General features: G+C 39.5%; 1 protein-coding gene across 7 annotated transcripts in view; it reads left to right on the forward strand.

Moving 5' to 3' along the window:
• The window catches only part of VPS54 (VPS54 subunit of GARP complex), a 127,284-nt gene that overhangs the window by 85,402 nt on the left and 19,335 nt on the right, over nucleotides 1-22,547 (forward strand). For 6 of the 7 annotated variants that reach the window (XM_008254347.4, XM_051838114.2, XM_051838099.2 and 3 more), the window contains exons 16-20: nucleotides 1,500-1,563; nucleotides 13,257-13,362; nucleotides 14,227-14,314; nucleotides 14,758-14,879; nucleotides 14,993-15,073. In XM_008254347.4, the coding sequence (XP_008252569.1) occupies nucleotides 1,500-1,563; nucleotides 13,257-13,362; nucleotides 14,227-14,314; nucleotides 14,758-14,879; nucleotides 14,993-15,073 (461 nt within the window). Of the gene's footprint in view, nucleotides 1-1,499; nucleotides 1,564-13,256; nucleotides 13,363-13,619; nucleotides 13,721-14,226; nucleotides 14,315-14,757; nucleotides 14,880-14,992; nucleotides 15,074-22,547 lie in introns of those variants that run through there. The other variant, XR_007916240.3, reaches the window with a different exon arrangement.

Consider the following 22,547-nt stretch of genomic DNA (forward strand, 5'->3'; position numbering starts at 1 on the left):
GTAAATAAATAAATAAATCTAATTTTTTTAATTCATTTTTATTTAACTTGAAAGACAGAGACAGAGATCCTCTGTCTGCTGGTTCTCTCCCCAGATGCTTGAAGCATCTGAGGCTGAGCCAGCTGAAACCAGAAGCTGGGAACTCAATCTGGGTCTCCCATGTGTGTGGCAAGGACCCAGATCCTTGGGCCGTCACAGGATACACGTTAGTGGGCATCTGGAACCTAGATTGGAGCTAGGACTTGAATCCAGACATTCTGATGTGGGCATCCCAAGTTGCATCTTAATTGCTGTGTGCAACAAGTCTGTCTCTAGCAGACTGAATTTTTAAGGACCTTTGTCTTACCTGATAAAGTAACATACTGCTTCTCTGCAATATTGAGACTTGGTTAAGAAGCAATCTTTGCCCTGAAAATATTTATAGTGTGATACACATAGTGAAATGTGATTAGAAATTTTTTCACACTGTACAAAAGTGTCAAAGAACAGAGGAAATAGACATTTTGTGTCTTAGAGTTCAAAACAATTTGAAGTTTAGGGAAGTACATTTACAATAATCTAATTGATGCAGCTGATCTAGAACAATCATGCAGTTTACTGTTGTTTCACCCCAAAATGCTGGGTTTTGTTTTATAATGATAGGAAATATATGCTGAAAATAAGGTAACTTCTTGGTTTAAATCTTGAAAATTAAATATATCATCTCCCCATTGAATATAGAAATTAACTCATTCTGAGAATGATAGTAACAAAGACAAGATGTTTAAGTGCTAGTTTCTCTGTTTCAACTAATAATAGCTTGTGCCAAGCATAGAGGAAAGGCAGTTTATCATTTTCTCTACCATTGACAGCAACTCTGAAAGACAGTTACTGTTTTTTTTTTTTTTTTTTTTTAAAGATTTATTTTTATTTATTTGAAAGACGGAGCTATAGAGAGAGGTCTTCCATCTCCTGGTTCACTCCCCAGATGGCCGCAACGGTCACAGCTGCGTTGATTAGGAGCCAGGAGCTTCATTCGGGTCTCACACGCGGGTGCAGGGGTCCAAGCACTTGGGCCATCTTCCATTGCTTTTCCAGGCCACAGCAGAGAGCTGGAATGGAAGAGGAGCAGCTGGGACAAGAACCGGCGCCCATATGGGATGCTGGTGCTTCAGGCCAGGGATTTAACCTGCTGTGCCATAGCGCCGGCCCTGACAGATACTGTTAACTGCATTTAATTTTGGATACAAATGTTGAGACTCAAAGAGATTAGGTAATTGATCCATGGCCATGCATCCAGTAATTGGTAATACTGGGATTCATATCCAAATCTGTCTGACTTTGTATTCTATATACTTTATTTACTTTGTGCCAAATTACTTCCCAAGAAATAGATATTTGTTTTCAGAAATGAGATAGTTGCAGGTCCTATATAGTAACTATATTTTTCAGCCTTTTCTCCAGCATTCTATTTGATTTTTGTATCCTTGTCTCTCTTGTTTATTTACTTTACTCTTCAGCTACAGAAGAAAGAAAACCAGCTGAAGTTCTGATTGTTGAGGGACAACAGTATGCTGTTGTTGGGTGAGTGATACATTTTTCTTTATTACTTGAATCAGGAGTTTAAAACTTATATTTAGTTCTTCCTTGGAGTGAATTGGGAATTTTGGATTAATAATTTTAAAACTTACAAAATATATAAAGGAAATTTTAAGAATTTATTTTCTACATTGTGTGCTTTATTTCTTCAGAACTATACTGGCTTAACAAAAGGGGCCTGATCCTTCTTATAATATGAAATCTATATAGTCCAATGGTAGTTAGTGGCTCCATGATGTTGTTACTATCCCATGCATTTTTTCCACCTTTTAATTTACAACTTTCTTAATGTGTAGTACAGCATAGTAATTTAAGTGGAAATATGGACAATTAGTTATAGTAGGAATAATTGTGAAAATTAAACAGGTGGTACATGTAAAGCCTTTAGCACAGTTTCAGCACCTAAGAAGTTGATAGTTGTATTCATCATCATCATCATTTGAGTCATGGGTCTTTTACTCTTTCTTGTTAAATCTCAAATTCGAGTTAACTAAAACAAATTTCAGCATTGCTTGTCTAGTACTACATGCCTTTTATTAAGTCAATAAATAAAATCTTGATGTACTTTTTAAAAAATATCTTCAGGGGCCGGCGCTGTGGCTCACTTGGCTAATCCTCCGCCTGCGGCGCCGGCACACTGGGTTCTAGTCCCAGTTGGGGTGCTGGATTCTGTCCTGGTTGCTCCTCTTCCAATCCAGCTCTCTGCTGTGGCCCAGGAAGGCAGTGGAGGTTGGCCCAAGTGCTTGGGCCCTGCACCCGCATGGGAGACCAGGAGGAAGCACCTGGCTCCGGGCTTCAGATCGGTGCAGCGTGCCGGCCGTAGCAGCCGTTTGAGGAGTGAACCAACGGAAAAGGAAGACCTTTCTCTCTTTCTCTCTCTCTCTCTCACTAACTTTGCCTGTCCAAAAAAAAAAAAAAAAAAAAAAAAAATCTTCAGGGCAGGCAGTGTAGTGCAGTGGTTTAGGCTGCATCCAATATCAGAGTTCTTGGAACTGTCTCTATATCCCATCCAGTTTCCTACTGACATGCACCCTGGGAGGCAGCTGATGATGGCTCAAGTACTCAGATCCCTGCCACCCATGTGGGAAACCTAGATGGAGTCCTTGGCTCCTAACTTTGGCCTGGCCCAGCCCTGGCTGCTGTGGGCATTTGGGGGAGTGAACCAGCAGATCTTTTTCTTGCCTCCCCACCCCCCTCTCCTCCCTCTCTCCCTTTATCTTTCCCTCTTCCTGTCACTCTGCCTTCCATTGAATAAGTTTATTTATTTAATAAACTTTTAAAAAACTTCATGTTCTTTAGCATTAGTTTTATGTACTTCTGTATATATGGTATTGTTTGATCTTTATTCCTTTTAAAATAATTTTATTTGGGAAGTAAAGAGAATATAGAGGAGGGAAGAGGAAACTCCCATCTACTGGTTCACTCCTTAATTGCCCACAGAGGATGAGGCTGGACCAGGCTAACGTTAGGAGTTGGAAACTCAATTGAGGTCTCCTACATAGATAGCAGGGGTCTGAAATTTGCAGCAGAGTTAGAACTCAGACCTCAAACCCAGGCCCTCTGCTATGAGATAAAAATTTTAAAAATAGCAACTTAACCAATAGATCTAACACTCACTCATTTGATCTTTCCAACCATTTTGTGAAATAGGAATGCTGTAGGTTATTGGTTCTTTTCTACACTTATTAGAATTAAAGCTAGAAACTTAAGTAGTTGAAATAAACTAACTCAAATGGAGTTAGAATTAGAATTTAGATCTAATTCTCAATATCTAGATCAACATTCTTTTTCACTTTTCTTCTAATTGTTGAAATCTTTTCTGATACCTTTCAGACTTTTCTAAACCATTGTTTCACACGGATGTCTCATTTCTGAGCATCTCCGTATACTTAGATATCCTGTTATAAATAACTATTTCCTTCGTAAATTCAACTTATTTAACCTGCCATCAAAGTCTTTTCAACTTGTGACATGTCATGAAATTGAGTTGACAACTTTATCATCTTTGGAAGACGTTTAGTAACCTACCCTTAAGCTCCTTAGGTGGTATGAGGCCCTTAGAAGAAGCTACTATAGCTTCTCTTCATATAACTAAGAAAGTTTGCACTAGGTTCTCTTCATGAATTCAGTAGTTACAGCTGAGGACCTACTATGCTAGTAATTTTTGTTAGTGTTTCTGAATGGAATACTTGCTTATTGAAGAGGTTTTCTTAATAAGAATGCCATACAGAGAGTGCCATGCTTACAGCACAGAATTTAAGGCCTACCCATTTTGTGTTGTTTAAGTGCTGATACCACAGTTATTCAGCTCTCAGAGTAAGTGCCTTGTTAAATCTTGCACTGTAGGCACTTCTCATGACTCATATTAGTCCAGAACCTGCTGTACTTGCAGGTGAAACACATAATTTAAGTTACTAATAATACTGTATCATAGAGATACTTTAAACTGGTAAGTCATTTTATTTTTTAAACATTTTATTAAAATATAGTATACATATCAAGAAATGCACATATAACTGTACAGATAAATGAGTTTTTGGTTCTCTAATCACACTCATAACCAACACTCAGATTAAGAAAAAAACATTACTAATACCCTAAGAGTCCTCACCGTTCTCCTCTTCTGTTTCTTTTTTGTAAGTGTGAAAGAGTATACTGTCATTTATATGGTATGACTCAGTGAAGTAACATTTATTTCTCTATCTATTTATTTATTTTAAAGATTTATTTATTTATGTGAAAGGCAGAGTTACAGAGAGACAGAGGCAGAGAGGGGGGGGGGGTGAGGGTCTTCCATCCACTGGTTCACTCCCCAAATGGCCACAATGGCCAGAGATGGGCTAGTCCAAAGCCAGGAGCCAGGAACTTCTTCCAGGTCTTCCACATGGGTGCAGAAGCCCAAGGACTTGGGCCATCTTCTGCTGCTTTTCCAGGCCATAGCAGAGAGCTGGATCAGGAATGGAGCAGCTGGACTAGAACCGGCACCCATATGGAATGCTGGCACTGCAGGTGGCTGCTTTACCTGCTCTGCCACAGTGCCAGCTCCACAGTAATATTTCTAACTATATACTTAAATGATATGATGACACCTAACAGTGTTTATCCTTTCTATATATAAACTATCATAAGAGAAATGGATATTTGTGTTTTTGGGTCTGACTTATTTCACTTAGCATAATGATCTTCAGTTGTATTCATTTTATTGCAGATATCAGTATTTTATTATTTTTATGACTGAGTAGTAGTCTATCATGTATATATACACACCACATTTTCTTTATCCAGTCATCAGTTGATGGACATCCAGGTTGATTCCATATCTTAACCATTGTGAATTGAACTGCTATAAGTATGGCAGTGCAATGGTCAGAACTGAGCTGATCCAGAACCAGAGCCAGGAGCTTCTTCCACGTCTCCCACGTGGGTGCAGGGGCCCAAGCTCTTGGGCCATCCTCTGCTGCTTTCCCAGGCACATTAGCAGGGAGCTGGATTGGAAGTGGAGCAACTGGGACACAAACCAGCACCCATATTGGATGCCGGCACTGCAGGCGACGGCTTTACCTGCTACTCCACAGCGCTGGCCCCACCAGCCCAGTTTGGACATGTTGATGATATTAATTCTTTTAATCTATGAACATGAAATATTTTTTCCATTTTTATGTGTTTCTTCTATTTATTTAATTGATGTTCATCACAGAGATCTTTTACATCCGTGGTTAAATTTCTCCCCAAAGCATTTAGTTATTTTTGTAGCTGTTATGAGTGGGACTGATTCTATAAGTATTTCTCAGCTAGAGAATTATTGGTATATAGGAATGTTACTGATTTTTTTGTGTTTTATATCCTGGAAATTTGCCAAATTTTCTTATGGTTCTAATAGTCTCTTAGTGGAGTCTTTGGGTTCTCATAAAAAGGATCATGTCATCTGCAAACAGGGATAATTTGACTTCTCCTATCCAATTTGTATCCTTTTGATTATTTTTCTTGCCTAAGAGCTTTGGCTAAAACTTCCAGAACTATATTGAATATAGTGGTGAGAGTGGGCATACTTGTCTGCTTCCAGCCTTTTCCCATTGAATATGATGCTGGCTGTGTATTTGTCATACATTGCTTTGTGTTGAGATATGTTCTATGCCCAGTGTTTTTTAAGGTTTGTATTATGAAAGGATATTGTATTTTATCAAATGCTTTCTCTGCTCTATTGAGCTAACTGTATGATTTTTATTCTTCATTTCATTGATGTGATATATCATATTTATTGATTTATGTATCTTGAACTGTCTCTACATCCCTGTGATAAATCCCACTGGCTGCATGGATGATCTTTTTTATATATTGCTGGATTTGACTTGGCTAGTATTTTGTTGAGGATTTTTGCATCTGAATTCATCAGGGATATTAGTCTATAGTTCTCTCTTTTTGTTATATCTTTTTCTAGTTCTAGAGTTAAGGTAATACTGGCCTCCAAAAATGAGTGTGGGGGGCACCAGTGCTGTGACGTAGTAGGTTAAACATCCACATGTAGTGGCACCAGTGTCCTATGTGGGTGCCAGTTCAAGTCCTGGCTGCTCCACTTCTGATCCAGCTCTCTGCTATGGCCTGAGAAAGCAGTAGAAGATGGCCCAAGTGCTTGGGCCCCTGCATCTGCCTGGGAAACCCAGAAGAACCTCCTGGCTTTGGATTGGTCCAGCTCCAGCTGTTGTGGCCATCTGGGGAGTGAACTGTTGGATGGAAGATCTCTCTCTTGTCTCTCCAGCTTTGTAACTATGCCTCTCAAATTAATCTTTTTAAAAATGAGTTTGCCACGGTTCTCTATCTTTCAGTCGTTTTTGAACAGTTTAGAAGGAATTGGTGTTAGTTCTAATTAAAAGTTTGGTAGAATTCAGTAGTAAAGCCATTTATTCGTGGGCTTTTCTTTATTGGAAGGCTATTACTGATCTAATCTCAGTCTGGGTTAGTGGTTTACTCAGATTTTCTAAGTCTTCATGCCTCAATTTTGGTAAGTTATATATGTCTAGGAATCTATCCATTTCTTCTAGATTTTCAATTTGCTGTCATATACTTATTTGTAATAATTCCTGATGATTCTTTGAATTTTTGCGATATTAATTGTAAATCTCTGATTTTATTAATTTGGGTCCTCTCCCCCACTTCTTTTATTTATTTATTTTTGGTTAGTTGGGCTAATGGTTTACTAATTTTATTTTTGTTAAAAAAATCAGGTCTTTGTTTCAACTTTTGTATTTATTATTTCTATTTTTTATTTCTTTTCTAATTTTCATAGTTCTTTCCTTCTAATCTGGAGTTTGACTTGTTTTTCTGGGTCATTGAGATGCACTGGTAGATCATTTATTGGTACCGTTCCAGTTTTTTTTTATTTAAGCACATGTTACTGTAGACTTTTCTCTTAACACAGTGCTTTTGCTGTTTCCCTGAAGTTTTGACCTATTGTGCTTTCATTTTCATTGATTTCAAGGAATTTTTCAGTTTGCCTTTTGATTTCTTCTATGGCCCCATTGTTTATTCAGGAGCATGTTGTTTGGTCTCCGTGTGTTTGTATACTTTCTAAAGTATCTTTTTTTGTTAATGTCCATTGTCGTTCTCTTATGGTCAGAAGAGATACATGATATTTCAGTTTTTAATTTGTGAAGACTTATTTTGAGTCCTAATATATAGTCAGTCCTAGAGAATGTTCCATGCATGCACTGATGAAAAGAATATGTAATCCGCAGCTTTTGGATGAAATGGTCTGTAGATATTTAGGTCCATTTGGTCTGTAGTGTAAATTAACTCTGTTTTTTTTGTTTGTTTGTTTGTTTTTAAGATTTTTACTTATTTATTTGAGAGGCAGAGTTCCAGACAGAGAGAGGAACAGACAGAAAAGTCTTCCATCTGCTGGTTCACCCCCAAATGGCCACAGTGGTCAGAGCTGGTACAATCCGAAGGCAGGAGCTTCTTTTGGATCTCTCATGTGGGTGCTGGGGCCTAAGCACTTGGGCCATCTTCCACTGCTTTCCCAGGCTGTAAGCAGAGAGTTGGATTGGAAGAAGAGCAGCTGGGACTCGAACCAGCATCCATATGGGATGTTGGTGCCACAGGTGGAGGCTTAGCTTACTATACCACAGTACCAGCCCGAGCTCTGTTATTTCTTTGTTGATGTTTTTGTCTGGTTAACCTGATCATTGATGAAAGTGGGGTCATCAGTTGTTATTGTATGTCTCTCTTTATATCTATTAGCATTTATTTTATTTTATTTTTTTATTTTTTAAGGAATGCAAATTTCATAAGTACAATTATAGGAATATAGTTATTCTTCCCACCATACCTGCCTTCCCACCCATACTCCCACCCCTCTCCCTCCTCCCTCTCCCTTTCCCGGTCCCATTCTCCATTAAGCTTCATTTTCAAATAACTTTGTACTCAGAAGACCAACTGTATACTAAGTAAAGATTTCAACAATTTGCATACACACACACACACACAAACTGTTTGAGAACTAGTTTTATAGCTAACTCTCTTAATACAATTCATTGAAGACAGAGGTCCTGCATGGGGAGTTACTGCACAGTGACTCCTGTTGTTAATTTAGCAATTAATGCTCTTTTTTTTTTTTTAAAGATTTATTTGTTTGAAAGTCAGAGTTACAAAGAGAGAGAAGAGGCAGAGAGAGAGAGAGAGGTCATATTCCACTGCTTTCCCAGGCCACAGCAGAGAGCTGGATCAGAAGTGGAGCAGCCGGGTCTCTAACTGGTGCCCATATGGGATGCTGGCACTGCAGGCCAAGGCATCAACCTGCTGTGCCACAGTGCTAGCCCCATAATTAACACTCTTATGTATGACATCAGTGACCACCTGAGGCTCTTTACATGAGCTGCCAAGGCTATGGAAGCCTTTTGAGTCCACAAACTCCATCAGTATTTAAACAAGGCCATAAGCAAAGTGGAAATTATCTCCTCCTTTTAGAGGAAAGTTCCTCCTTTTTTTTTTTTTTTTTTTTTTTTTTTTGACAGGCAGAGTTAGACAGAGAAAGGTCTTCCTTTCCATTGGTTCACCCCCCAAATGGCTGCTACGGCCGGCATGCTGCACTGATCCGAAGCCCGGAGCCAGGTGCTTCCTCCTGGTCTCCCATGTGGGTGCAGGGCCCAAGCACTTGGGCCATCCTCCACTGCCTTCCCGGACCACAGCAGAGAGCTGAACTGGAAGAGGAGCAACCAGAACAGAATCCGGCACCCCAACTGGGACTAGAACCCCGGGGTGCCAGCGCCTCAGGCAGAGGATTAGCCAAGTGAGCCGCAGCACTGGCCAAGTTCTTCCTTCTTTGATGGCCCCTCCTTTCCGCTGGGTCTCACTCACAGAGATACTTCATATAGAGCATTTTTTTGTGACAGTGTCTTGGCTTTCCATGCCTGAAATGCTCTCATGGGCTTTTTAGCCAGACCAGGAAGCCTTTAAGGCTGATTCTGAGTTCAGAGTGTTACTTAAAGCAGTTGTTGCAGCCTTAGTCTTTTTCGCAGTCCCGGCACACAGGCCTCCCGCAATCACAAGCACCCGGCCCTGTTAGTTCTCCCCGCCAGAATCAGGAGTCTCCACTTGGCTGGTTGCTGGGCTCGGACAGGAGCTGGTGCAGCTATTGCACATGTCCAAAATGGTGCCTGCTGTATTGGCTTGTTATAGGATACTGCTGTAAAGTGATTGGAGAGAGAGAAACGTGTCCCCCTTTTTTTTTTCTCCTCCCTTTAGTTTGGCACGTACGCTATCCCCCATGGGGCTCCAAGACGGGTTCCCTCTAGGCTCTTCCTGCAGCTTTATCCCCAGTGGCTTGGGCTGCTGTGGTCTGGTCTCATCTCACTTTCCAACACTGGTGCATAGGTTCTGGGCTACTGGAGTCCTGAGTTGTGGATGTCCACACCCTCCATTTATTTATCTATTTATTTATTTTGACAGGCAGAGTGGACAGTGAGAGAGAGAGACAGAGAGAAAGGTCTTCCTTTGCCGTTGGTTCACCCTCCAATGGCTGCTGCAGCTGGCGCGCTACGGCCAGCGCACCACGCTGATCTGAAGCCAGGAGCCAGGTGCTTCTCCTGGTCTCCCATGCAGGTGCAGGGCCCAAGAACTTGGGCCATCCTTAACTGCCCTCCTGGGCCACAGATGAGAGCTGGCCTGGAAGAGGGGCAGCCGGGACAGAATCCGGTGCCGCAGGTGGAGGATTAGCCTATTGAGCTGTGGCACCAGCCAACCACACCCTCCATTTAGGTCTACTGTGTCCCCCTAATTTGCATAGAGGTTCCTCTGCCTTTCTCCCTAACTCTTCCCTGAGGCTGCACTCTCTCCACTGTTTTTAAACTGTCTTCTAGACTAGAGCAGTAATCTTCCTCCCTACTGCACCATCTTGTAACTCTCAGCTTTTGTTTTATAAAACTGGGTGTCCTGGCTTTTGGTGTATATATATTTATTATAATCACATGCTTTTGTTGAACTGATCCCTTAATCATTACATAATGACCTTATCTCTTTTAAATTTTTGTTTTAAAGTCTGTTTTGTTTGAGTATAACTACTCCTGCTTGCTTTTGATTTCCATTTGCATGGGATTTCTTTTTCCATCCTTTCCCTTTGTCTATCTATATTGGTGAAGTGTGTTTCTTGTAGGTTGCATATAGATGAGTCTTGCTTTTTCATCCATTCAGCCAGTCTGTGTCTTTTAGTTGGATAATTTAGGCCATTTACATTCAATGTTATTATTGATAACTAATCACTTAGTCTTGCCAGTTTTCCATGAATATTCCTAGTGTTTGCTTTGAATCTTTTTTGTTCTTTTTCTAGGTTCCCTGCATTCACATTCTTTCATGATGTTGAATATCTTTCTCTGTTTCTGTGTGTATCATTTGTAAGCCAGGCTGGGTAGTGACAAATTCTTTGAATTTTTGTTTATCTTAGAAGGTTTTTATTTCATCTTCATTTATAAATGAGAGTTTAGCTGGGTAAAGTATTCTGGGTTGGCAGTTTTTTTTCTTTTAATACTTGGGAGTATATCTGTCCATTCTCTCCTGGTCTGTAGGGCTCTTATTGAGAAATCTGCTGTTAATATTATGGGAAATCCTTTAAAGGTGATTTTGGATTTCTCTCTTTAATATTTTAGGATATTCTCTTTATGATTTACTTTTGCAAGTTTGTAATGTATAGTGCTAAGGATCTTTTCTGATCATATCTGTTTGTTCTGTGTGCTTCCTGTATTTGGATGTCCATCTTTCTCCATATTGGAGACATTTTCTGATATTATTTCACTGAGTAAGTTTTCTAAACCATTCTCTTTTTTTTTCCATATCTTCAGGAACTCCTGATATTTGTATATGTGGTCCTTTGATGATACTCTGTAATCTCAAATACTGTTTTTTGTCTCATTTTTTTCTTTTGTCTGACTATTTCTAAAGACCTGTCTTGTGGATCAGTCTGCCTTCTGCCTCACAAGTCTGTTGTAAAGGCTTTCCACTGTATTGTTTTATGTGACTTACTGAATATTTCTTTTCTTTTTTTTTTTTTTTTTATTTTTTATTTTTATTTTTTTTATTTTTGACAGGCAGAGTGGACAGTGAGAGAGAGAGAGAGAAAGGTCTTCCTTTGCCGTTGGTTCACCCTCCAATGGCCGCCGCTGCAGCTGGCGCACCGCGCTGATCCGATGGCAGGAGCCAGGATCCAGGTGCTTTTCCTGGTCTCCCATGGGGTGCAGGGCCCAAGCACCTGGGCCATCCTCCACTGCACTCCCTGGCCATAGCAGAGAGCTGGCCTGGAAGAGGGGCAACCGGGACAGAATCCGGCGCCCCGACCGGGACTAGAACCCGGTGTGCCGGCGCCGCAAGGTGGAGGATTAGCCTATTGAGCCACGGCGCCGGCCGAATATTTCTTTTCTAATATTTGTCTGATTTTTCTTCACTGTCTCTCTGCAAAATTTCATGTCTGTGTCATGTACAGATTTTCTTATTTCATGTAACTGATTAACCTTACAGTCATTCCTTTGAGTTCCTTTTCAGGCATTTTTGTCAGTCTCCCCTTCTTCACAGTCCAGTATTTTATTTTATTTTTTTGGACAGGCAGAATGGACAGTGAGAGAGAGAGAGAGACAGAGAGAAAGGTCTTCCTTTACCGTTGGTTCACCCTCCAATGGCCGCTGCGGCCGGCGCGCTGTGGCTGGCGCGCTGTGGCTGGCTTACTGTGCTGATCCAAAGCCAGGAGCCAGGTACTTCCTCCTGGTCTCCCATGTGGGTGCAGGGCCCAAGCTCTTGGGCCATCCTTCACTGCACTCCTGGATCATAGCAGAGAGATGGACTGGAAGAGGGGCAACCGGGACAGAATCTGGCACCCTGACCGGGACTAGAACCTGGTATGCCGGTGCTGCAGGTGGAGGATTAGCCTATTGAGCCACAGCGCCGGCCCCACAGTCCAGTATTAATGTAATTCTGTATTCCTTTTGGGGAATTATATTGCCTTCCTTATTCATGTTTTTTGTGTTTCTACATTGACTTTTGTGCATCTGTGGGTTCTCTTGTTACGATCTCCTCTAGAGGATGGGTTTTTATTTGATTGAAAGCTTTATTCCTGGAAATATGCCTCTAGGGGTTGGTGGAATGCCTAAGACATACTTTTGAATTCCAGGGGTATGTGCTGGGTGAGGAAAGGGTGCTCTGGCAGCCCCTTTGTGGGTGGGGCAAGAGTCCAGAGTAACACAGAAGATGCGCATGGTGGAGCACATCTGGCTACAGTCAATGGGGGAAGGGGATGTTGGAGCCCACTAGCTTGTTCACAGTCCCAGTCCTCTGCAAGGGTGAAGCAGCCGATTCACAGGCTAGAATGAATGCACAGTAGCAGCACATCTCACCTACCTAGGCGCACACACCATCCAGAGTACTGGCCCACTCTGCAGTGTGTTCCCCGACCCCTCCACCAGATGCTTCCCCAGTGTGGAAGGATCTCCAAGTCTACAGTCAGGTTGGGTGGGTGTATGGGAATCTAGCTATAAACCGTGATCCTCTCAACTCCATAGACTTTTTCCCAGGACTCTGAAAGTCACAGGGTGCAGGGAATCTGCTCTCTGCCCTGCATGTGGCCCCATCTCTAGCTGTGGTGGCCTCCCTCAACAGTGGGGCTGTCTGCTGTTCAGGATAGAATTCAGCTGCAACTCCATTATAGCAAATTGAATTGGTGCATTGGTGGGGTGAGAGGTGGGAGATAACGTGGCCTCCCTTCATAGGCGAAGTAGTCACCAGACCCCTGCTGGCTCCCCAAGCCAGATTTGAAGTCACTGTGGACCCTGGAGTTCTTCCTCAGAGCCACCAGTGATGGGGACCTTGGCAGCCTCCTCTCACCTTACCCTGGTGAGATGGTATCTCCCAGCCAGGAACTAGCCATATATACGCAGGAGCGGATGGCCCCGTGGCTGATGGTGTTGGTATCTGCCCTCTCTCTTTGCCATCCTGTGGAATTTCTGTTCTGTTCTGTCTATTCTTCACTGAAAATTTCTCTCAGTCAGTCCCCTGGGAATGTGGTTCTTTGTTTTTCTGATATCTTTCTGTGGCTGAGGTCAGTGTAGCTTCTAATTTCTTAGGTCCCCCAAGAAGTAATACTTTTTTATATGCCAAATCAGTTTTTTTGCTGTTTTGATTATCTGCTCTTTGTTTTCTTACAGAACTGTACTGCTGTTAATAAGAATTATTCTTGAATATTGCCAGTGTGTGGATAACATCCCATCTGTTACTACTGACATGCTTACTCGTCTGTCAGATTTATTGAAGGTGTGTATGACTTCACCTTGTTATGGAAATAGTTAGAAGAATTAATTCACTAGGTTATGACTAATCTTTCAACTCTAAGCACTTCAAGGTCGAGTTGTCTTTATGACATTGATTTCATGACATTTGATCGTGGTTGAATCACAACATGTTACTGGAAAAAGGCTGCCTGCTTCCTTCTCACTCCACATTTAGTGATTCCTCATTACACCCATAGAGTTGTTAATGACATTGGAGACAGGAGATGATTTGTTCGTTAGGTGCTGAACATGACTGAGGCCACTTAGGTCAAAAAACCTGGACTGGTTTCAAATGTGCATGGAAGGAATTCACAGAACTTTACAAAATTCATCTCACTAAGGTTAGAGATTTTTCTTACATCGTTCTTTCAGAGCCTTTGACGTAAAATGAAAATGTAGTGATAACTTTATTCAGTCATTTCATATTAACAGATATTTTTAACTGTTAGTATATAGGAAAGGCTTTATTTTTCCAAACTTCTATTCTGTCAAGTCTGTCTTGAACTGGAGGTTTAGTTCATAAAGATTTTTGTTATCTGTTTCAAAAGTGGAACTTTACAATAAGTGTTACCAAACTAGTTTTGCGAATTCAAATTAAAGATTTCTTAAAACTGATCTTTTAGAATTTCTCAACTTTGCTCTTATCAGACAGTAAATATTATCATTTGAACTACCCATCTCCTATTTTATTACTGCATAAATATATCCTAATTACCTCTACTAGAAAATTCATTTGGTCCTTGAATGAGAGGAAAGAGGAATGTAGTTTTAGAATAGTTAACACATTGCTAGCATATAAAGAATGGTTTTTAATAAATTACTGTATTTTTTCTCCTTCCTTTGTTAGTACTTCAATTCAAGAAGTTGCCAGTTAGTTCTTGGAGCTGGTGCACTGCAAGTTGTTGGACTAAAAACAATAACTACAAAAAATTTGGGTATGGTTTCTTGCATTTAATTCACATGCTGAGGTGTTAAAATGATGTCATTGTTATTATGTTTTTATTAAACCTGATGTTTTCATGGCTCTAACTAAAGCCTATACAAAGTGACATGCTACCTCACTCTTTTTGTATTATAAGTGAAAATTTAATCACTGGGAAAATGTCAGGAATTTCTAACGAGTTATTTGGAAATTGTACTATGCTAGAAAATACTAAGATGGAATGTGTAGGAACACTTTATGAAAGGTATTTGAATGTCAGAAGAGATTCAGGTGTCTTGTTAGTGTCCTCACACTGTTAATGTTCACAGCTTCAGTCCATTGGATGTTCGATATATTACTCACTACTAAATGATACTTAATTTGATATGTAATTGAAAATCAACTAATACCCTTTTTCTTGTTTCTCTGTTATACATCCATTCCCTGGATCTTCAGCTCTTTCTTCAAGATGCCTACAGTTAATTGTGCACTACATTCCTGTGATCCGGGCTCATTTTGAAGCTCGACTACCACCTAAGCAAAGTAACATGCTTAGGCATTTTGATCATATCACTAAGGTATTTTTTCATGTATTTTGTATTGGCATTTCATAGATTTAATTCCTTAATTGTTGAGCATTTTTTGGATGTGTCTTAGGGAGTTTAACATCAGTATTATTTCTCATTTACAGGACTATCATGATCACATAGCTGAAATATCAGCTAAGCTTGTAGCGATAATGGATAGCTTATTTGACAAGCTGTTGTCAAAGGTAATGAATTATGGAAATGTTTTTACTTTGCTTAAAGGTATTATGAATTTTAATTTTGTAGCAAATCCTTTATAAATAAGGTAAGGTATGATAACAGATTCTAAATTTACAGAGGATATTTATCAATTGGTATAACTAAAATATTTGTTTTCAGAAAAATGTGACCACCTTCTATGATCAAGGCCACTCATAATAGACTAACCCACAGTTGTATACAAATTAAATTCTTCATGATTTGGAACACAACTTAGTACAGTTTTCACATTTGCCAAATAACTTATCTACTAAAGGGTTTTAGTAGTAGGGATTGTGATTTTGATAATGGAAACCCTGTAGAAGTTTGTGTTACCTGAATTGACAAATGCGTACCTTCTTCAAAACAAAGTTTAGGGGCCGGTGCTGTGGCGTAGTGGGTAAAGCTGCTGCCTGCAGTGCTGGCATCCCATATGGGTGCTGATTCGAGTCCTGGCTGCTCCACTTCCAATCCAGCTCTCTACTATGGCCTGGGAAAGCAGTGGAAGATGGCCTAAGTGCTTGGGCCCCTGCACCCATGTGGGAGACCCGGAAGAAGCTCCTGGCTCCTGGCCTCAGATCGGCCTTGCTTTGGCCTTGCAGCCAACTGGGGAGTGATTCTTCAGATGGAAGACATCTCTGTCTCTCTCTCCCTCTCTGCCTCTCTTTCTCTCTCTGTGTAACTCTAACTTTCAAATAAATAAATAAATCTTTAAAAACAAACAAAGTTTAGCTTGAAAGCCTTCCAATGACAAGGCAAAGATCAAAACAAAAGAAGTAAGTAGAATTTTAAGTAAATTTGTTACATTATTTTCCATGCTGAAAATGCAGAGTCTGAGGTAGTCATAATCAAATTCTATCTTTGTTTCTTTTGTTTTTCATTACCAGCAGATGATTAAATGAAGTGATACTCCCCAAAGAATTTCTAATTATACTGGGAGAGCATCTTCAGAAAAATACATTTATTCACTTCCCATTGCTTTTGCCTTATCCCTGTTTCCTAAGTTCTTCAGTCTGTGTTTTAGGAAGAAAGCAGAAATTTCATAATTTGAAGTTTTTTTTTTTTTTTAAATTTACTTATTTATTTGAAAGAGAAAGAGTTTAAGAGGGAGTGAAAGATAAAGAGAGATCATTCATCTACTTGTTCATTGCCCAAATGGCCATAGTGGCTGGAGCTGGGTTAGGAACCCGGAACTCCATTCAGGTTTCCTACATGGGTGCAGGGTCCTAAGCACTTGTGCCATCTTCCATTGTGGGCCAATTTCTACTTTCCAAGGCAGAATAGAAAGATCCAAAGTGGAGCAGCCGGGACTTGAACTGACACTCATATGGGATGCCAGTATTGTAAGGGGTGGCTTAACCCACTGTGCTGCAACCCTGGCCCCAGGAAGGAACTTTGATTTACTTTTTTTTTACTTGCATCTGTTTGAAGATTTATTTGTTTGAAAGGCAGAATTACAGTGAGAAGAGACAGAGACAGAGACAGATAAATCAATCTTCAATATCCTGGTTCACTCCCAAAAAGACTGCAACTGTGGGGGGCTGGGCCAGGGTGAAGCCAGGAGCCAGGGGCCTCCTCAGGGTCTCCCATGTGGGTACAAGGGCCAAGGACTTGGGTCATTTTTTGCTGCTTTCCCAGGTGCATTAGTAGGGAGTTGGATCAGAAGTGGAGCACCCCAGACTTGAATTGCCACTAATATAGGATGCTGGTGTCACAGGTGGTAGCTTAACCTGCCGCACCACAATGCCAGTGCCAACATCCCTTTATAATCTGAAATGTGCAGCAAGCACATAATAATCATAAAATGACAACATAAAGTCATGCTTGTTCATACACATAAACATGTACCTAAATCTTGAAGATGACAGAGGGAAAGGAAGATACTTGTTTTGTTGACATTTCTTACGTTTTGGTCATATAACTCCTTTATATTTTTAACAATATTTGAGAACCCTAAAGAGCTTTTGTTTTTGTCATTTGTACCTCTTTGTAAGTACTGTGTTAGAAATTAAAACCAGGGCCACCATTCTGATGTCGCCGTCCCATATCAGAGCGCTGATTACAGTCTTCAGCTGCTCCACTTCCTATCCAGCTCACTAGTGGGAAAGTAGCAGATTAGGGTTCAAGTGTTTGGGATCCTGCTACCCACATGGAATACCTGGATGAAGTTCCAGGCTTCTGGCTTTTGAGGCGTTTTGAGGAGTCAGCTATCTAAGTTGGAAATTGGAAGATCTCTTTTTCTCTTTGAGATAGATAGATACAGAAGTAGGTAAATAGAAAGAAAAATAAAAGTTTAAAACACAGGAATACACAAACATATTCTGTTAGCTTTAAGAATGATGGCATCATTACAAATCATGTAAAAAGCCCTGTTATTCAGTCATGAGAGAATGAAAATAAAAACAGATAAATCTACATTATTCAGTCATGAGAGAATGAATGTGAAAAAGATAAATATCATGTTAATGTTACTAGCAAAATGGTTTTTACTTCCCTGATTCCTCAAAACTGTCTCTAATTCTCAGACCCCAGACCACACTTTGAAAACCTCTGGTGTAGTTGATAATATATTATTGTATGCTTCACTTTCAAGAAACTTAAGGAATTTATAATTATGTACAAATATATCTTATTAGTTCCTAGTTTTGTATGGTGAAAAACAATTGTTTAGAAACTCTCTGTTCTTCACAGATGTCAGGTACAAGCTACATTCAAAAGAAATTCTATCTATCCTGCCAATTTCCTTTTATACATAAGGCACTCTTCTGCATAACAAAAGTCAGTAACATACCTGTCCTCAAATTTACCATCTAACAAGGGACTTAACTGTAAACAGCTAACATACAGAAAAAATAAACAGGCTGAAGAATATAAGGAAACAGAACTAAAAATGTGCCTAAATAATCTCTCATTTTGGTCATCCATAGAGTTTTTGAGCAAGAGTTGGAACTGTGGCCAGACACTTCTTGTGACAACATATTTTATTTTTTCTGTAAAGAAAAAATTATTTAATGAGCTTCCTGTATATTCAACACCTATGTTTATCAGTTATTAATATTTCATTTTCTTTTGCTAAATTATTTTGTCATAAATTTGAGGCATTGTAGTATTTCATCCATACATATTTAACTATATATATTTTTAAAAACTAAGAACACACTACCATTATCCTGGTTAACAAAATTGACAATAATTCTTCAATGTTTCTAATATTTATTCTCGTATTTGAAATTTACCAGTAGTTGTAATGTGTCTGTAAAAGAGTTTCTTTGGACAAATGCTTCATGGCTTATTCATTTGGTTATTTTATCTCTTATGTATTTTACAAACTAGACTACTTCCCTGTTCCTCCCTCTTTTTTAGTGTCATTGACTTATAGAATGTGGCCAGCCTTTGTCAGTGTAGGGTTCTCACTCCTCTTTTCTCCATTAATGACTTCTCTTGGTACCTTGGCATGTTGCATTCTCCCTGGATTAACAACTCTCTGCACTCCCTGTTCTATTTACTTTCTTTTTTTTTTTTAAAAAAACTTTAATATAAATTTCCAAAGTACAACTTTTGGATTATAGTGGGTTTTTTCCCCCCATAACCTCCCTCCCACCCAAAACCATCCCATCTCTCACTTGCTCACCCATCTCATTCACATCAAGATTCATTTTCCATTATCTTTATATACAGAAGATCAATTTAGTATATACTAAGAAAAGATTTCAACAGTTTACACCCACACAGAAGCACAAAGTATAAAGTAGTGTTTGAGTACTAGTTATACCATTAATTCACATAGTACAACACATTAAGGACAGAGATCCTACATGGGGAGTAAGTGCACAGTGACTCCTGTTGTTGATTTAACAAATTGACATTCTTATTTATGATGTCAGTAATCACCCGAGGCTCTTCTCATGAGCTGCCAAGGCTATGGAAGCCTTTTGAGTTTGCCAACTCCGATCTTATTTAGACAAGGCCATAGTCAGAGTGGAAGTTCTCTCCTCCCTTCAGAGAAAGGTACCTCCTTCTTTGATGACCCGTTCTTTCTGCTGGGATCTCACTCACAGGGATCTTTCATTTAGGGTTTGGTTTGGTTTTGTTTTGTTTTTTGTTTTTTGTTTTTTGTTTTTTGTTTTTTTTTTTTTTTTTTTTTTTTTTTTTTTTGCCTCAGTGTCTTGGCTTTCCATGCCTAAAATACTCTCATGGGCTTTTTAGCCAGATCCAAATGCCTTAAGGGCTGATTCTGAGGCCAGAGTGCTGTTTAGGACATCTGCCATTCTATGAGTCTGCTGTGTATCCTGCTTCCCGTGTTGGATTGTTCTCTCCTTTTTAATTCTGTCAGTCAGTATTAGCAGACACTAGTCTTATTTATGTGATCCCTTTGATACTTAATCCTATCATGATCAATTATTAACTGAAACTGATCACTTTGACTAGTGAGATGGCATTGGTACATGCCACTTTGATGGGATTGAATTGGAATCCCCTGGCACGTTTCTAACTCTACCATTAGGGGTAAGTCCGAGTGAGCATGTGCTGAACTGTACATCTCCTCTCTCTTTTATTCCCACTCTTATATCTAATGGGGATCACTTTTCAGTTGAATTTAAACACCTAAGAATAATTGTGTGTTAATTAAAGAGTTCAACCAATGGTATTAAGTAGAACAAAAAAATGCTAAAAATTATAAAGTAGTAAGTTGTTCCTCAACAGTCAGGACAAGGGCTGATCAAGTCATTGTTTCTCATAGTGTCCCCTTCACGTCTTCAGGTTTCCTTTTAGGTGCTCAGTTAGTTGTCATTGATCAGGGAGAACATATGATATTTGTCCCTTTGGAACTGGCTTATTTCACTCAACATGATGTTTTCTGCATTTTTCAATTTTGTTGCAAATGACTGGATTTCATTTTTTTTACTGCTGTATAATATTCTATAGAGTACATATCCCATAATTTCTTTATCTAGTCTTCTGTTGATGGGCATTTAGGTTGATTCCATGTCTTAGTTATTGTGAATTGAGCTGCAATAAACATTGAGGTGCAGACAGCTCTTTTATTTGCCAATTTAATTTCCTTTGGGTAAATTCCAAGGAGTGGAATGGCTGGGTTGAATGGTTAGGTTATATTCAGGTTTCTGAGGAATCTCCAGACTGACTTCCATAGTGGCTTGACCAGTTTGCATTCCCACCAACAGTGGGGTAGTGTCCCTTTTTCCCCACATCCTCACCAGCATCTGTTGTTGGTAGATTTCTGTATGTGAGCCATTCTAACCGGGGTGAGGTGAAACCTCATTGTGGTTTTGATTTGCATTTCCCTGATATCTAGTGATCCTGAACATTTTTTTCCTGTGCCTTTTGGGCATTTGGATTTATTCTTTTGACAAATGTCTATTGAGGTCCTTGGCCCATCTCTTAAGTGGGTTGTTTGTTTTGTTGTTGTGGAGTTTCTTGATCTCTTTGTAGATTCTGGTTATTAACCCTTTATCTGTTGCATAGTTTGCAAATATTTTCTCCCATTCTGTCGGTTGTCTCTTCAGTCTCCTGACTGTTTCGTTTGCAGTACAGAAACTTGTCAATTTGATGCAATCCCAAATGTTAATTTTGGCTTTGACTGCCTGGGCCTCCGCTGTCTTTTCCAAGAAGTTTTTGCCTGTGCCTATATATTGCAGGGTTTCTCCATTATTCTCTTATAATTTGATGGTGTTGAGTCATAGATTTAGATCTTTCATCCATGTTGAGTGAATTTTTGTGTAAGGTGAAAGGTAGGGGTCTTGCTTCATCCTTCTGCATGTGGAAATCCAGTTTTCCCTGCACCATTTGTTGAATAGACTGTCCTTGCTTCAGAGATTGGCTTTGGATCCTTGATCAAATATAAGTTGGCTGTAGATGTTTGGATTGATTTCTGGTGTTTCTATTCTGTTCCATTGGTCTACCCATCTGTTTCTGTACCAGTACCATGCTGTTTTGATAACAACTGCCCTCTAGTATGTCCTGAAATCTGGTATTGTGATGCCTCTGGCTTTGTTTTTGTTGTACAAGATTGCTTTAGCAATTCGAGGTCTGCTGTGCCTCCATATGAATTTCAGAGTCATTTTTTCCAGATCTGAGAAGAATGTCTTTGGTATCTTGATTGGTATCGCATTGAATCTATCAATTGCTTTTGGGAGAATGGACATTTTGATGATATTGATTCTTCCAATCCATGAGCATGGAAGATTTTTCCATTTTTTGGTATCCTCTTCTATTTCTTTCTTTAAGATTTTGTAATTCTCATCGTAGAGATCTTTGACGCACTTGGTTAAGTTTATTCTAAAGTATTTGATGATTTTTGTGGCTATTGTGAATGGGATTGATCTTAGAAGTTCTTTCTCAGCCTTTGGATTGTCTGTGTATACAAAGCTGTTGATTTTTGTGCATTGATTTTATATCCTGCTACTTTGCCAAACTCTTCTATGAGTTCCAATAGTCTATTAGTAGAGTTCTTTGGATCCCCTAAATAAAGAATCATATTGTCTGCAAAGAGGGATAATTTGACTTCTTCCTTCCCAATTTGTATCCCTTTAATTTATTTTTCTTGCCTAATGGCTCTGACTAAAATTTCCAGTACTATTATTGAATAACAGTGGTGAGAGTGGGCATCCCTGTCTGGTGCCAGATCTCAGTGCAAATGCTTCCAACTTTTCCCCATTCAATAGGATGCTGTCCGTGGGTTTTTCATAAATTGCTTTGATTGTATTGAGGAATGTTCCTCTGTACCCAGTTTGCTTAGGGTTTTCATCATGAAAGGGTGTTGTATTTTATCAACTGCTTTCTCTCCATCTATTGAGATAGTCATATGGTTTTTTTTCTGCAGTCTTTAATGTGGTGTATCACACTGATTGTTTTGCGAACATTGAACCATCCCTGCATACCAGGGGTAAATTCCACTTGCTCTGGGTGGATGATCTTTCTGATGTGTTGTTGCATTCTATTGGCCAGGATTTTATTGAGGATTTTTGCATCTGTGTTGATCAGGAAATTGCTCTGTAATTCTCTTTCTCTGCTGCATCTTTTTCAGGTTTAGGAGTTAAGGTAATGCTGGCTTAATAGAAAGAATTTGGAAGGATTCCCTCTTTTTTGATTGTTCTGAATAGTTTGAGAAGAATTGGAGTTAGTTCTTCTTTAAATGTCTGGTAGAATTCAGCAGTGAATCCATCTGTTCCTGGGCTTTTCTTTGTTGGGAGGGCCTTTATTACTGTTTCAATTTCTGTCTCAGTTATGGGTCTGTTTAGGTTTTCTATGTCTTCATGGTTTTATTTAGGTAGGTTGTTTGTGTCCAGGAATCTATCCATTTCTGATAGATTTCCCTGTTTGCTGGCATACAAGTCCTTGTAGTAATTTCTGATGATTCTTTTTTTTTTTCCTGTGGTGTCTGTAGTTATGTTTCCTTTTTCATCTCTGATTTTATTGATTTGGGTCTTCTCTTTTTTTAGT

This window comes from Oryctolagus cuniculus, chromosome 2 (assembly GCF_051225735.1).
Source record: "Oryctolagus cuniculus isolate XC-2025 breed Fujian yellow rabbit chromosome 2, ASM5122573v1, whole genome shotgun sequence".
Taxonomy (NCBI): Eukaryota; Metazoa; Chordata; class Mammalia; order Lagomorpha; family Leporidae; genus Oryctolagus; species Oryctolagus cuniculus.